General features: G+C 47.5%; 1 protein-coding gene across 1 annotated transcript in view; it reads right to left on the bottom strand.

Annotated features, from left to right (window-relative positions):
• TMEM170B (transmembrane protein 170B) overlaps positions 1-16769 on the bottom strand; it is a 136844-nt gene that overhangs the window by 45953 nt on the left and 74122 nt on the right. The window contains exon 2 of the mRNA XM_063923168.1: positions 3384-3554. Within this exon, the coding sequence (XP_063779238.1) occupies positions 3384-3554 (171 nt within the window). The remainder of the gene's footprint in view (positions 1-3383; positions 3555-16769) is intronic.

The raw sequence follows: 16769 nt of genomic DNA, 5'->3' as shown, positions 1-16769 counted from the left end.
TCTGAAACTGGTAATGACAGTCCTGTACAGCGAATCTCAGGTACGCCTGATGAGGAGGATATATGGGGACATGAAGGTATGCATCCTTTATGTCGAGTGACACCATAAAATCCCCCCCTTCCAGACTGGAGATCACCGCCCAGAGCGATTCCATCTTGAATTTGAACTTTTTCAAGTACAGGTTTAGGGATTTTAGATTTAAAATGGGCCTGAACTAACCATCCGCCTTCGGGACCATGAACAGGGCTGAATAGTACCCTTTCCCCTGTTGGACTAGGGAAACCCTGACAACCACTTGCTGTTGACACAGCTTTTGAATTGCAGCTAACACTACTTCCCTCTCTGGGGGAGAAGCTGGCAAGGCCGACTTGAAAAATCAGCGAGGGGGCACCTCTTCGAATTCCAGTTTGTAGCCTTGGGATACAATATCCATCGCCCAAGGATCCACGTCTGACAGAACCCAGACCTGGCTGAAGAGTCGAAGACGTGCCCCCCACCGGCGCGGACTCCCTCAGTGGAGCCCCAGCGTCATGCGGTGGATTTAGTAGAAGCCGGGGAGGACTTCTGCTCCTGGGAACTAGCCGGAGCAGGTGTTCTCTTCCCTCTACCCTTACCTCTGGCGAGGAAAGATGAGCCCCGACCTCTTCTGGACTTATGCGACCGAAAGGACTGCATCTGATATTGTGGAGTTTTCTTTTACTGTGGGGGAACAAAAGGCAAAAAGGTAGATTTACCCGCGGTAGCTGTGGCAACCAGGTCCGCGAGACCTTCCCCAAATAAAACTTCACCTTTGTATGGCAAAACCTCCATATGCTTCTTTGAGTCGGCATCACCCGTCCATTGGCGGGTCCACAGGGCTCGCCTAGCAGAAATCGCCATGGCGTTGGCTCTCAAACCTAGCAGCCCAACGTCTCTTTGAGCGTCCCTCATATATAAGACTGCGTCTTTAATGTGACCTAAGGTCAATAAAATGGTATCCCTGTCTAGGGTATCAAGGTCAGCTGACAAGGTATCTGTCCAAGCTGCAACTGCGCTACATACCCATGCCAATGCTATTGCCGGTCTGAGTAAAGCACCCGTATGCGTATAAATAGATTTTAAAGTAGTTTCCTGTCTGCGATCAGCAGGATCCTTGAGGGCTGCCGTGTCCGGAGACGGTAGCGCCACCTTCTTGGACAGGCGCGTTAAAGCCTTGTCCACCCTGGGTGAGGATTCCCAACGTACCCTGTCCTGTGCAGGGAAAGGATACGCCATAATAATCCTCTTGGGAATCAAGCTTTTTGTCTGGAGTTTCCCAAGCTTTTTCAAATAACTCGTTCAGCTCATGAGATGGGGGAAAGGTTACCTCAGGTTTCTTTTCCTTATACATGAGCACCCTCATGTCAGGGACAGAGGGGTCATCTGTGATATGCAAAACATCTTTTATTGCAATAATCATATAATGAATACTTTTGGCCACCCTTGGGTGTAACCTCGCATCATCGTAGTCGACACTGGAGTCAGAATCCGTGTCGGTATCAGTGTCTGCTATTTGGGATAGGGGACGTTTTTGAGACCCAGAAGGGCCCTGTGACCCAGCCGAAGCCGTGGATTGACTCCCTGCTTTTTCCCTGGATTCTGCTTTCTGCTTTGTCCATTCTCTTATGTAATAAGGTCACATTTGCATTTAAAACATTCCACATGTCCAACCAATCATGAGTCGGCGTTGCCGACGGAGACACCACAATCATCTGCTCCACCTCCTCCTTAGATGAGCCTTCCGCATCAGACATGCCGACACACTCGTACAGACACCCCCACACACACAGGGATATAGTTATAAGGAGACAGTTCCCCAATAAGGCCCTTTGGAGAGACAGAGAGAGAGTATGCCAGCACACACCCAGCGCCAACTGACACTGGAAACTATTTCCCAGATAATATAGCGCTTTTATATATATAATTAACCGTGTAATACACTCACTGCGCCTTACAAGTGCCCCCCCCCCCCTCTTTTCAGCCCTGTGTCACCGTGTTCAGCAGGGGAGAGAGCGGGGAGCCAGCTTCTCTGCAGTTCTCTGTGGAGAAAATGGCACTGGTTAGTGCTGAGGGACCAAGCTCCGCCCCCTCCAGCGGCGGGCTTCGGTCCCGCTCAAATGTATAAAACTGGCGGGGGATTATTATAATTACTGCCTCCGCAGCCCATATACATATAAATGCCAGACTTAGAGGTTTTTATTGCTGCCCAGGGTGCCCCCCCTGCGCCCTGCACCCATCAGTGCCTGCTAGTGTGTGTTGTGTGTGGGAGCAATGGCGCGCAGCGTTACCGCTGCGCGCTTACCTCAGGGAAGATCTGAAGTCTTCTGCCACCTAAGAAGTCTTCTTTTCTTCTTATACTCACCCGGCTTCTAACTTCCGGCTCTGTGAGGAGGACGGCGGCGCGGCTATGGGACGAACGGCGAGGGGAGACCTGCGTTCCGACTCCCTCTGGAGCTAATGGTGTCCAGTAGCCTAAGAAGCAGAGCCTATCACTTAAGTAGGTCTGCTTCTTTCTCCTCAGTCCCACGATGCAGGGAGCCTGTTGCCAGCAGTGCTCCCTGAAAATAAAAAACCTAACAAAATTCTTTTTCAGAGAAACTCAGGAGAGCTCCCCTGTAATGCACCCAATCTCCTCTGGGCACAGGATCTAACTGAGGTCTGGAGGAGGGGCATAGAGGGAGGAGCCAGTGCACACCCATTCTAAAGTTCTTTATAGTGCCCATGTCTCCTGCGGAGCCTGTCTATACCCCATGGTCCTTATGGAGTCCCCAGCATCCTCTAGGACGTAAGCGAAAAACAGTATCCTTGAAAAATAAAGTAACTGCTAGTCTGCTATGGAGTTATGGAGTTGCAATACAGATCTTTTCCAGGCATACTGTCATCTAGGACCACTTGACATCACTTTCATAGTTACAGAACATACTGATCATGGGCCTAATTCAGGTTTAGCCACAAATGTGCACAAATCGCTAAGAAGCGATTTCTGCACATCAACGCATGAACTTACTGGAGGGGGACAGGAATGGGGTGTCAACGCCGCGTTTGTGGGCATCAACGCTCCATTTTAGGGGCGCGGTCCGGACAACGGAGGCGTGTCCGGACCGTTGGAGGGGCGGGCCGCGGCAGCTGCTGCATGATGTCATACGCAGCCGCTGCGACCCAAAAGATGGCGGCCCTCCGCAAGGGGGCTACCTTAATCATGCGAGTGCATCACTGTATATAGGGGGCAGGACCCGGAATGTTAAAGAAAAGAGTTATAGTTTTGTGATTTTTCACAAAACTACAACTCAAGCTGAATTAGGCCCCATGTTCTGTATAACCTGGTGTACAGATCAGTAGGACAATGCCAGCAACGTAACACTTACTAGTTATCATTGCTCCGGTGACAGACGCTAGGAACCCAATGCTGACTAAGACCACAGATATCAGTCTCCCCTGCTTGTGCCTCTGCAGCATGACAAACATCAGCACTCCCGCTGCTCCATGGACAAAGAGAGAAGAGAAGAGGCCCCATAGGAATACCCAATACCACATCTCTGAAAGAGAAGACAAAGAAAACATTTAGTAAGGGGATTCAGTGGATGAGTAAGGGTAAACATCAGAAAGCAAGTAAGAGGAAAGATGGGGGACAGTAAATGTGCTGTATTAAATGTCTTGAAGACACATACTATAATCTACGAACAATAATTAGCTGTCAACATTCTGTTACAGAAAATTCACAGTATATGTATAATTTCAGGCAACTGACTCATCCTTATGCGTCAAGAAATTCTGCCTATTCCAGAGAAATTTACATCAGGAGTGGCAGCTTATCAACAAGATTACATGTTATACCCCTTTTCCACTAGCTCAAAAAACACGGGTAAATGCATGTGTTTTTTGTTAGTGGAAAAGGGTCCCTCCGCAAAAACCCGGATCACGTGACCCGTGACTCCTACCCAGGTAGCTACCTGGGTAGGACACGGGAATGATCCGGGTAGGGTTGTAGTTTAAACGGAAGCCGTGTCGATGCGACACGGCTCCCGTTTACACTGTATGGAAGGGCGGCGCTGGGAGATCATGTGATCTCCCAGCGCCGCCCCTGCCACGTCACTAGCAGCGTCATGCCGGGATGGTGACTGCTGATGGGAAAGGGGCCATCGATGCGGGTCGCAGCCGGGTAGCACCCGTGTCAGGCTCCCGGCTGCGACCCGCATCGTAATGGAAAAGGGGTATAAGTGATAATATAGCTATGGGAAGCTAAAAAAAACCAAAACCTAATTTGATTTGAAAGTACGTAATTCAAACACATAACACACCAGCTTGCTAGTTGTACAAGCATGGGTATGCCAAAATACTGAAGTGACAGGGCTATAGTTCGCCATAACAAATAACACTTCAACTTTTTTCACATACAGGTTGAGTATCCCTTATCCAAAACGCTTGGGACCAGAGGTATTTTGGATAACAGATTTTTCCGTATTTTGGAATAATTGCATACCATAATGAGATATCATGGCGATGGGACCCAAGTCTAAGCACAGAATGCATTTATGTTTCATATACAGCTTATACACACAGCCTGAAGGTAATTTTAGCCAATATTTTTGATAACTTTGTGCATTAAACAAAGTGTGTGTACATTCACACAATTCATTTATGTTTCATATACACCTTATACACACAGCCTGAAGGTCATTTAATACAATATTTTTAATAACTTTGTGTTTTAAACAAAGTTTGAGTACATTGAGCCACAGAAAACAAAGATTTCAGTATGTCACTCTCACTCAAAAAAGTCCGTATTTCGGAATATTCCGTATTTCGGAATATTTGGATATGGGATACTCAACCTGTACAGTGTTTACTTCCGACTGCTACACTGATGTGGTAAGAGCCTTAGTGGGAGATGTACTAAGCAATGAAAAGAGTTTATTACGTTACTATTATGTTATTATGTTTTCTCACACGTCCTAGAGGATGCTGGGGTCCACTTCAGTACCATGGGGTATAAACGGTTCCGCAGGAGCCATGGGCACTTTAAGACTTTTCATTGGGTGTGAACTGGCTCCTCCCTCTATGCCCCTCCTCCAGACCTCAGTTGTAGAAATGTGCCCAGGCAGACTGGATGCACTCCAGAGGAGCTCTACTGAGTTTCTCTGAAAAGACTTATGTTAGATTTTTTATTTTCAGGGAGAACTGCTGGCAAATCTCCCTGCTTCGTGGGACTGAGGGGGCAGAATTAGGAACCAACTTCCTAAAGAGTTTCATGGCTCTGCTTCTGGCTGACAGGACACCATTAGCTCCTGAAGGGAACTGAACGCAAGCCGTGCCTAGATGCTCACTCCCACAGCACGCCGTCACCCCCCTCACAGAGCCAGAAGTCAGAAGACAGGTGAGTGTTAGAAGACAGATCTTCAATCAAGAAAGTGATGGCTTAAGGTACCGCCCGGCTGGCGGGAGCGCAGCGCGCCATGTTGCCCACACATACACAGGCACTGCAAGGTGCAGGGCGCGGGGGGGGGGGGGGGGGGGGGGGCCTGGGCAGCATGAAACCTATGGAAACTGGCATAAATAAGGGGCATAAGTTGCTGAGGCACAGTCCTACCCCCGCCAGTATAAAAAATTACCTCATAAAAGCTGAGGAGAAACACGCCATTGAAGAGTGGAGCTTCCTCCTCAGTCAGCCAGCACACTGCTCAGCGGCATTTTCTCTCTCTCCTCAGGCTGCAGAGACAACGCTGGCCCTCCTCCACTACTGAACAAGTATCAGGGTGCAAAACAGGGGGGGGAGGTCACAGTGAATTTGGTACTATATAATTGTGTGATTAACATTATAAAAGCGCTGCATGTCAGTGGGCATTTTGTGTTCACAGACATTGTGATACTGGCGCTGGGTTGTGAACTCGCAAATCCTATCTGTGTCCCTCTGACAGATTTTACTGTGGGTCTGTCCCCTATAAGTCCCGGAGTGTCTGTGGTGTGGTTGTGCACGTGTGCCCGTGCCCCCCCTGTCATGTCTGGCACTTTAAACAAACAATCACTTGTTCACATCTTGGACAGGTTAACGGAGTCCGCCGGCGAAGTTTCCGTACAAGCCGCTATTAGCGCTAAGCGGCACTGTTCGGGATCAATGAGATCTGTGATCTGGGGACGGTTAGGCTGTGATCACAGATCTCATTGATCCCGAACAGTGCCGCTTAGCGCTAATAGCGGCTTGTACAGGAGCTTCGCCGGCGGACTTCGTAAACCTATCCAAGACGTGAACAAGTGATTGTACCACCAGAGCCTGGCAACTGGACCACCTTCAAGGGAGTCAAAGGTACACACCACCACACTGTTGTTTGCGGACACTTTACCCTGAGGAGCAGCGGGGGTTAATATCACAAACTGGCAGGAAAATCCTGTTCACTTAGGATACCAACGGATTCTGGTTGATCTTGATATATACCAGTACTGCCCGGAGCTCAGCCTTAGACAGTGTGAGACTCCGACGTGGCTGCAGCAGCGGCCACCATCCATTTAGAGGCTGGCTGCTGGCAGAGGTAGCGGCTCCTCTCAGGATGTTCTTCTTGCGTGGTGGGGTTGCTTGAGAGGTAGCACATGGTGGTGACAGCGTTTTCACTCCTCAGCGGCATAATGTGAATTTTGGCTCATACCGTGTGCTATAATGTGAATTTTGTCTCATACTGTGTGCTATAATGTGAATTTCGGCTCATACTGTGTGCTACAATGTGAATTTTGGCTCATACCGTGTGCTATAATGTGAATTTCGTCTCATACTGTGTGCTATAATGTGAATTTCGGCTCAAACCGTGTGGTATAATGTGAATCTCGGCTCATATTGTGTGCTATAATGTGAATTTCAGCTCATACCGTATGGTATAATGTGAATTTAGGCTCATACTGTGTGGTATAATGTGAATTTAGGCTCATACTGTGTGGTATAATGTGAATTTAGGCTCATAACGTGTGGTATAATGTGAATTTCGGCTCATACTGTGTGCTATAATGTGAATTTTGTCTCATACTATGTGCTATAATGTGAATTTCGGCTCATACCGTGTGCTATAATGTGAATTTAGGCTCATACCGTGTGCTATAATGTGAATTTCGGCTCATACCGTGTGCTATAATGTGAATTTCGGCTCATACCGTGTGCTATAATGTGAATTTCGGCTCATACCGTGTGCTATAATGTTTGTTTCCCCAGTGAATCTTTCCCTTCATGCCTCTGTAAACCTCACTACAAATGTCTCACTACTCCCTCTTACTCCTACAGAGACCTTAGGTACCCACTGCCTCTCCCTGTCCCCCTCTCCTTGTTACCCACTGCCACATCCCCCTGGCATCACCCACTTTTTCCTCGTCACCCTTTCCCCGGTGTTACCCACTCTGCCTCTCACTGTCACCCTCTCTCTGTCACCCACTGCCTCTCCGTCTCCCACTATGTTTCCTTCATCCACTGCCTCTCCCCTGCGTCACTAAAAACCCATCACCCTCTCTCTCGTGTCACCCGCTGCCTCTCCAAAGTGTCACCCTCTTCCCGTCTTACGAATACGATGTTCCCTTTGAGGCTAAGACCCTTGTTGCTTGGTCATGCCCTTGTTGTGAGGCCACGCACACCTTCATGGACCGCACGCCTTCGGCATGCACAAGGTGCCCCCCCTGTCATTTTTTCCTGGATCCGCCCCTGCACCTGTGTGACATGTCTGTGGCAGGGAACTCTTCCTCTGTGGGAGACATGTTAGGGACACAGAGGTGTAATATGACACCAAGAGCCTGACTGGGTGAAAGGTTACATGATAGTGTGAATCATATCAGTAAGAGGTTGGACTGAATCTCATACAGAAAACTGAAATAATCTGTTGAAGATGAGATTTTTAATAGTTCTGCCTTTCATCCACAGGGACCCCTCTGGGTCACATACAAATTTGCACAAGTAGTACAAACTGATACCGACACGGACTCTGATTCCTGTGTCGACACTAGTGATTCCAGGGGAATAGGTCCTAAGTTAGCAAAAAAGCATTCAAAACATGTTTTAGCTATAAAGGTGGTGTTAGAAGTTATGAAGCCCCCTCTTTTACCACAAGGAGAGGGTTTACTTTAGTAAAGAAGTAATGTAATTTTCCCTCCACCTCAGGAGTTGAACTCTCTTGGAGGGAGTCTGATTTAACCTGAAAAGAAATTTCAGATTCCCAAAAGGAATTCAGGCAGCTTATCTTTTTCCAAGAGGTGGGAGTCACCCCGCATTTTATACAGGGCCCTGTCATAAAAGAGAAAAGGTGTTTCTCTCTGCGCCTGGAATGGCTTCACTTAAGGAGCCGACAGACCGCAAGTGAGTGAGGTGATCTATTGATGTGACCAATGGGACACTACTCCGGCCTACCATTGTCTCTGCGTGGGTGAGTAGTGCTATTGAAAAGTGGTCAGAAAACTTGTCATTAGACATTGACACAATAGATGAAGACAAGATACTCCTAACGTTAGGTCATATCAAAGATGCTGCTGCGTACGTACTAGAAACCATGAAATATATTGGTCTCTTGGGATCAAGAACCGCTACCATGGCAGTATCGGCTCAGAGGGTGTTGTGGATTCGCCAGTGGAATGCTGATGCAGATTCCAAAAGAAATATGGAGGCTCTCCCGTATAAGGGTGAGGCCTTGTTTGGTGATGGGCTGGATGCGTTAGTCTCAGCGGCTACCGCAGGTAAGTCGACATTCTTGCCTTATGCTCCTACACCGGCGAAAAAGACACATCACTCTCACATGCAGTCCTTTCGGCCCAACAAATACAAAAAGGCCAAAGGTTCCCTCTTTTTTGCAGGTAGGGGAAGGGGGAAAAGGAAAGAAATCTGCAGTGTCTCCCGGATCGCGGGAGCAGAAGTCCACCCCTGCTTCTGCCAAATCTGCAGCATGACACTGGTGCTCCATTGCGGGAGTCCAATCGGGTGGGAGCACGTCTGAAACTTTTCAGTCAAATCTGGATTCAATCTGGCCTGGACCCATGGGTCTTACAAATAGTGTTCCATGGGTACAAACTAGAGTTTCATGACGTCCCCCCATGCCGATTTTTCAATTCGACCTTGCCAGCTTCTCTTCCAGAAAGAGAGGCAGTAAATTATGACAGGATCAGGTTATTGTCCTGGTACCCTTGTCACAGCAAGGAGAAGGTTTTTATTGAAGCCTCTTCATAGTTCCAAAGCCGGACGGCTCGGTCAGACCGATTTTAAACCTGAAAAATCTGAATCTCTACCTGAAAAGGTTCAAGTTCAAGATGGAATCCCTGAGGGTAGTGATTTCCAGTCTGGAGGAGGGGGACTTCATGGTGTCAGTAAACATTCAGAATGCTTACTTGCATGTTCCCATTTATCCTCCTCACCAAGCCTATCTGAGATTCGCAGTACAGGATTGCCATTACCAGTTCCAGACATTGCCGTTCGGACTCTCCACGGCGCCGAGGGTATTCACCAAGGTGATGGCGGAGATGATGGTCCTCCTTCGTCAAAAAGGAGTCAATATAATTCCTTATCTGGACGATCTCCTGATAAAAGTGAGATCCAGGGAACAGTTGGTGCAGAACATCGCACTCTCCCTGTCAATACTCCAACAACACGGTTGGATCACAAATTTTCCAAAGTCGCAGTTGAACCGATAACAAGATTGTCCTTTTTAGGGATGATTCTGGACACAGAAGTACGGAGAGTATTTCTTCCAGTGGAAAAGCTCTGGAAATCCAGAAAATGGTCAAACAAATATTGAAACCAACAAGCGTGTCGATCCATCAATGCATTCGGTTGTTGGGGAAAATGGTAGCGGCCTACGAGGCCATACAGTTTGTCCGATTTCATGCCAGAGCATTCCAGTGGGACCTGTTGGACAAGTGGTCCGGATCCCACCTACACATGCACTGGAAAATAATCCTGTCGCCCAAAGCCAGGATTTCGCTCCTGTGGTGGCTACACAGTTCTCACCTACTAGAGGGAAGCAGGTTTGGGATTCACGACTGGGTCCTAATAACCACGGATGCAAGTCTCCGAGGCTGAGGAGCTGTCACACAGGGGGAAAGCTTCCAATGAAAATAGTCAAGTCAGGAAGCCTGCCTTCACATAAACGTTCTGGAATTGAGAGCCATTTACAATGGCCTTCTACAAGCGGTACATCTTCTTCAAGATCATCCCATGCAGATCCAGTTGGACAATGTAACAGCAGTCGCGTACATAAACAGGCAAGGCGAAACGAAAAGCAGAGCGGCAATGGCAGAGGTGACAAGAATTCTCCTCTGGGCAGAAAGACATGTAAGAGCTCTGTCAGCAATTTTCATTCCGGGAGTGGACAACTGGGAAACAGACTTCCTCAGCAGACACGATCTCCATCCAGGAGAGTGGGGCCTCCTCCAAGAAGTCTTCGCAGAGGTGACAAGTCTTTGGGGAGTTCCTCAAGTAGACATGATGGCATCTCGTCTAAACAAGAAGCTTCAAAGATATTGTTCCAGGTCGAGAGACCCTCAAGCAATAGTAGTGGATGCACTGGTGACCCAGTGGGTGTTTCGGTCGGTATATGTTTTCCCTCCACTTCCACTGATTCCAAAAGTTCTCAAAATAAGAAGAAGAACAAGAGTTCGAGCAATCTTCATTGCCCCAGACTGGCCAAGGAGGGCTTGGTATCCAGATCTTCAGGAGTTGCTCATAGAAGATCCTCGGCCTCCTCGAGAGGACCTACTACAGCAGGGGCCGTGTGTGTATCAAGACTTACCGTGGCTACGTTTGACGGCATGGCTGTTGAGCGTCGGATCCTAGCCCGAAAGGTTATTCCCAAGGAAGTCACCCCCACTCTTATTCAGGCCAGGAAAGGAGTAACGTCTAAACATTCCACTGTTTTTGGAGAAAATATGTGTCTTGGTGTGAATCCAAGAAGGCTCCTACGGAAGAGTTTAAGTTTGGACGTTTTTCTCCATTTTCTGCAGGCTGGTGCGGATGCGGACCTTAGATTGAGGTCAATCAAGGTCCAGATTTCAGCCTTATCAGTTTCCTTTCAAAAACAATTGGCCTCCTTTCCAGAAGTTCAGACGTTCGTGAAAGAGGGCTCTGCACATCCAGCCTCCATTTGTGCCTCCAATGGCACCATGGGACCTGAATGTGGTGTTGCAGTTCCTTCAATCAGATTGGTTTGAACCTCTGCAGGAGGTAAATTTGAAAGTTCTCACTTGGAAAGTGGTGATGTTTTTGGCCTTGGCATCCGCAAGGCGGGTGTCTGAGTTGGGGGCCTTGTCTCACAAGAGCCCTTACCTGATCTTCCATGAAGATAGGGCAGGGTTAAGAACTCGTCAACTATTTCTTCCAAAGGTGGTTTCGTCCTTCCACATAAACCAACCTATTGTGGTGCCAGTAGCTACTGACACTTTCACTGCGTCACAGTCTCTAGATGTGGTTAGAGCTTTGAAGATTTATGTCACAAGAACAGCTCGGTTATGGAAAACAGAGGCTCTGTTTGTCCTGTATGCTCCCAGCAAGATTGGGTGTTCTGCTTCTAAGCAGACTATTGCGCGCTGGATCAGAGGGACAATTCAGCACGCTCATTCTACGGCAGGCTTGTCGGTACCGAAGTCGGTGAAGGCCCATTCTACTAGGAAAGTGGGCTCATCCTGGGCGGCTGCCCGGGGCATCTCGGCTTTACAACTTTGCCGAGCAGCTACTTGGTCACGGTCAAACACATTTGCTAAATTTGATAAGTTTGACACTTTGGCCGATGAGGACCTCAAGTTTGGTCAATCGGTGCTGCAGGGTCATCCGCACTCTCCCGCCCATACTGGAGCTTTGGTATAACCCCATGGTACTGAAGTGGACCCCAGCATCCTCTAGGACGTATGAGAAAATAGGATTTTAATACCTACCGGTAAATCCTTTTCTCCTAGTCCGTAGAGGATGCTGGGCACCCGACCCAGCGCGTACTTTACCTGCAGTTTGTTCTTTATAGTTACACAAGTTGTGTTTCATTTGTTTTCAGCATGTTGCTGTAAATGGTACATGCCTGTCGGCGTGTGTCATCTTGAATGCCATGTTGTGCGGCATGGATGAGGTGTGAGCTGGTATGAATCTCACCATTAGTATAAAAGTAATTCCTATCCTCAAAATGTCCGTCTCCCTGGGCACAGTTCCTAGAACTTTTACCGGTAGGTATTAAAATCCTATTATTTCAATGCTGATTAGTTGTCATGGGTAACTTCTCCACCTGCTCACTTCTCCACTCTTTTAACTGCTAAGTACATCTCCCCCCTAGTGCCTTAGTGGAGAGGTGTGTGTGTGTGTGTGTGTGTGTGGGGGGGGGGGGGGGAGGGGGATTGGGAGTATTTGGTATTCTCCCCATGCCTGTGCTGAACAAGCTTTGGCTGGTGGACATTATGGGAGCCCAAAGCTAAAATGTCTTTGGTACAGTGTCCCTGGCCCAGCCTGTTATAGCCTAGTGCTTATTTTTCAGGGGACACCACAACACCCAGTTTGCGCTGCGATTTTGCTGCTAGCATCCAGGCTGAGAGTACTAGTGATGTAAACACTGTAAGGGGTGGAATGGAAGTACAGCTTTTTTTTAATGATTATTATTATTATTATTATTATTAAATAAATAAATAAATAAATAAGATCTGTTCGGGACCACAATAGTGGATTCATTTTTGTGGACTCAGCTTCTAAGCATACTCAGAGCAAAATCATACCCCTTTTACACCAGCCAGTATACAACACGGGTTATTGCACATGAACGCACATAACCCATCTTGCTGGCTGGTGTAAAAGGGCCAAGTTGGAATAATCCAGGTCGAGTGACCCGGTATTCCAACTCGGGTAGCTTGCAGGGTTGAACACGGGTTCAACCCGGTGAGCTGTGCAGTGTAAACGGAAGCTGGGTTGATGCGACCCGTTTCCCGTTTACACTGTATGGAAGGGCGACGCTGGGAGATCATGTGATCTCCCAGTGCAATATGCCGGGATGGTGACTGCAGATGAAAAGGGGGCTGACGCGGGTCACAGCAGAGTAGCACCCACGTCAGGCTCCTGGCTGCGACCCGCATTTTTACATGGAAAAGGGGTATGAGCTTTCCTAAATGGTGTATTACTCACTGTACATCAATACCACTGTGTACCCTCCAGTGAGTATTATAATGTGAATGAAACTAATATTCCACTGACCTAAAAAGGTACAAGTACCTTTTAAAATACATATTTTGTAAGGAGGCATGGTCACACCTCCGCAATTAGGCCAAAGTACCGGGGCCTGCCCAGGCTGTCTACAGCCATCCCACCTGCAGACCAGTGTCCTGTAGTAGGCAAAGGTTCGGTGGTCTCTTTCAGCTGCTGCTCTGCATGCGTGCGGCATCTAAACATTAGAGAGAGGTACTGGGGGCTGCCCAGTAGCTGGGGAAACAGCGTGCATTACGAAAAATACTGAATAAAGTAGTGAAAGTGAGAAATCAAGCAAGAGCTCTATCATTTTGGCCTAAGTGCAGAACAATATATCAGGCACATCATCTAATGTGTACCTCCAATTGCAGGCTCCCATGGGTCGTTTACAGGGTCGTCCTGTCGGGCGTGCTGCACTCCTGATGGGACAACCCCGCAAATGACGGTATACAGGTGAATACACTCATGTATGGTATATCGTGAGATATATCGTTCATTGTGTATGGGATGTATCGTTACATTGGTCGTCCCATCAGCCAGGAACCACATAGTTATGTGTGTATTCTGCTTTAAATTCCCATCATCGATACACCACTGTCTAAGGACTCACTCACCCAAATGAAAGTTTTCTCTCTTGTCTTGTTTAGAGATTTTCCCAGGCACCGGAGTGAATATGTTAATGATCCTGGCCCTAACACTAGACTTTAGTTAAACAGCAGAGGTGGTTCCCACGCAGGCACACAACTAGGTATTCAAAAGCACATGCTAATGCTGTTATAAATTAAATGCTGGTGTGAAGTGATCTGGAATTGGCAGTCTTAAAAACATTCTCAATGCAGCCCTTAGGGTCTTTTTTTAGGTTACATTGTTTTAATTATTTTATTTCCAAGTCTCTCACAATGGCCCTCATTCCGAGTTGTTCGCTCGCTAGCCTCTTTTCGCAGCATTACACACGCTAAGCTGCCGCCCTCTGGGAGTGTATCTTAGCTTAGCAGAATTGCGAATGAAGTATTCGCAATATTGCGAAAAGATTTTTCTGTGCAGTTTCTGAGTAGCTCGAGACTTACTCTTCCAGTGCGATCAGTTCAGTGCTTGTCGTTCCTGGTTTGACGTCACAAACACACCCAGCGTTCGCCCAGACACTCCCCCGTTTCTTCAGCCACTCCCGCGTTTTTCCCAGAAACGGCAGCGTTTTTTCACACACTCCCATAAAACGGCCAGTTTCCGCCCAGAAACACCCACTTCCTGTCAATCACACTACGATCACCAGAACGAAGAAAAAACCTCGTAATGCCGTGAGTAAAATACCAAACTTCTTAGCAAATTTACTTGGCGCAGTCGCAGTGCGAACATTGCACATGCGCAATTAGCGGAAAATCGCTGCGATGCGAAGAAAATTACCGAGCGAACAACTCGGAATGAGGGCCAATGGGTATAATTAAGCAGACTCCAGCCAACTTTTATGAAGCAAGTTTAAAAAGACAGCAATCTGAGCATTGACTGCTCTGCTTCTTTCCCTAGCATTGACTAATTCTCCACCATAGATACTGTATCTGCAGACAATCAGCTGCTCTACCTAATTTACAAAAACTAGAAACCGTTCCCTTCACTACTGCAGATTAGCTGGAAAGTTTACAGTTTGCTTTTCAGCCATAAGGGAACTGGACAGTGAACCATGAATTGTAAATTATCTCATTAGCTATGGGGGCATATGAACACAAATGATGTAAACAATGTGATTTAGGGGTGATTCAAACCTGATCGCTGCTGTGCGTTTTCGCACAGCAGGCAATCAGCGCTTAACTGCACATGCGTATGCACCGCAATGCGCTCGCGCGTTGGCAAACAAGAACAGGCATCGCCACACAGCGACAGGCTGGTGCAAAAATTCTAATCGCACAGCCATTCCCATGCTGATTGACAGGAGGAGGCCGTTTGGGGGTGGTAATAGACCGTTTTCTGGGAGTGTCAGGGGAAATGCAGGTATTCCCAAGCGTTTTCAGGGAGCGTGTGTGACTTCAGCTCTGACCCCGATCAGCCATTTCTGATGGCACTGTAGGAATAAGTCCTGGGCTGCACACACTGGGCAAATCATTCAATGGTGAATGAGCTGCGTATGGATTTGCAGCTGTCCGCTGACTGAGGTTTTTTTAGCAGCTCGGCGTACACATGCGATCACACACTTGCACGGTGAATATACACTCCTCTTGGGCGGCGACTATCTGATCGCAGGGCTACAATTTTAGCAGCACAGAGATCAGGTCTGAATCACCCCCTTAGAATGTACACAAAGAAATGTTGACACCTACATCTACACTGGTTACTAACCATAAGCTAAATGTATTATACAGTTCCAGAAAGTTAAGAAACGCATATTCGTTCCAACGGGATCCAGTTAGCATGGCAGCGTACGAGATGCCAGCAGTCAGAAAACCATCCCATTCCAACTATGCAGTGAGGGAAGTATTTTTATAAATGGACACAATGTTGATGTTGTACTCTGTGGAGCGATTTATTGCCACTGTGCATGTGCATAAGTTGCACTGCGCATGTGCAGCGAAGGCCTTGCGGTGGTGGGTGCATTGAGGAATTATTTGCACAGTGTGTGACAGACACAGAGTGTTTGTAGGTGGTAACAAGGTGATGGCTACTCAAATGCAGGCATGTCGCAGCAGTTTCAGGGGTGCCACAACTTGCAACTGCAATTCCATACACAGTTAAAATGGCTTTAGCGTCTTACTTCTGATGACCGTGCTGTACAACCATAGCGTTACTTACTCAGGTGGATTATTGACCGATGTGCATTCGATATCTTCATCTCGGTACCATAGCCACAGATATCAGACGCCTCCAGTGGGTGTCTCATTACAAATGCTGGTGGCCGCAACATTTGCATATTTTCGTACAGCCACTGCATACTAAATCACAGCTGCGAATGCATTTGCATTCATCTATGAATCAGGTCCTCAGACGGTAAAGCTTCTGACCTGGCCTCCCAGCTCATGGCACACTTCGCCTTCCTGCCCTGTAGCTGTGTTCACAATGGTGATTTATGTTATCCATAGGGTTACCACCTTTTTATTTGCAGATTCTTGGACAAGGGGATGGGACGTGTCCAGGGACGTGTCCAAACTGCAGTAGAGTTTCAACCATTTTATTCGTCAGATTTCAGGTCACCATCATCAGACTGCTTCATAAGCCCTTTCTGTGTTATCAGACCCCTCCACATGCCAATTCCTAGGCCTTCAGAATCACCTCATGCTGCAATATATGCCAGGGAGAGTACTACTATAGAACTTGTAGGAGGTGATATCGTGTATAGCACATGTAGGGGGTGGTATACAGAAGTACAGTATATAGAATATGTAGGGGGCGATTTAGGGGATATTAGTTCTACATAAATTAATTTGGATGTGAAATTAGGAATAGAGGGTATAGGTTACTACATTCTATAAAAGTAAATACAATATGCCCTGTTAGCTAGACACTCACCTCTCCGCAAATGTTCAGGTCCCTGACAGCTCCAACAAACACGTTTTCTGTCAGAAGCGGGTAATCACTGAACATAAAGAGACTGCACTGAGCATGAGAG

The sequence above is a fragment of the Pseudophryne corroboree genome, chromosome 5 (genome assembly GCF_028390025.1).
Source record: "Pseudophryne corroboree isolate aPseCor3 chromosome 5, aPseCor3.hap2, whole genome shotgun sequence".
In the NCBI taxonomy this organism is placed as follows: domain Eukaryota; kingdom Metazoa; phylum Chordata; class Amphibia; order Anura; family Myobatrachidae; genus Pseudophryne; species Pseudophryne corroboree.
The sequence above is the reverse complement of the archived record's forward strand: the minus strand, read 5'-3'. Positions and strand labels throughout refer to the sequence as shown.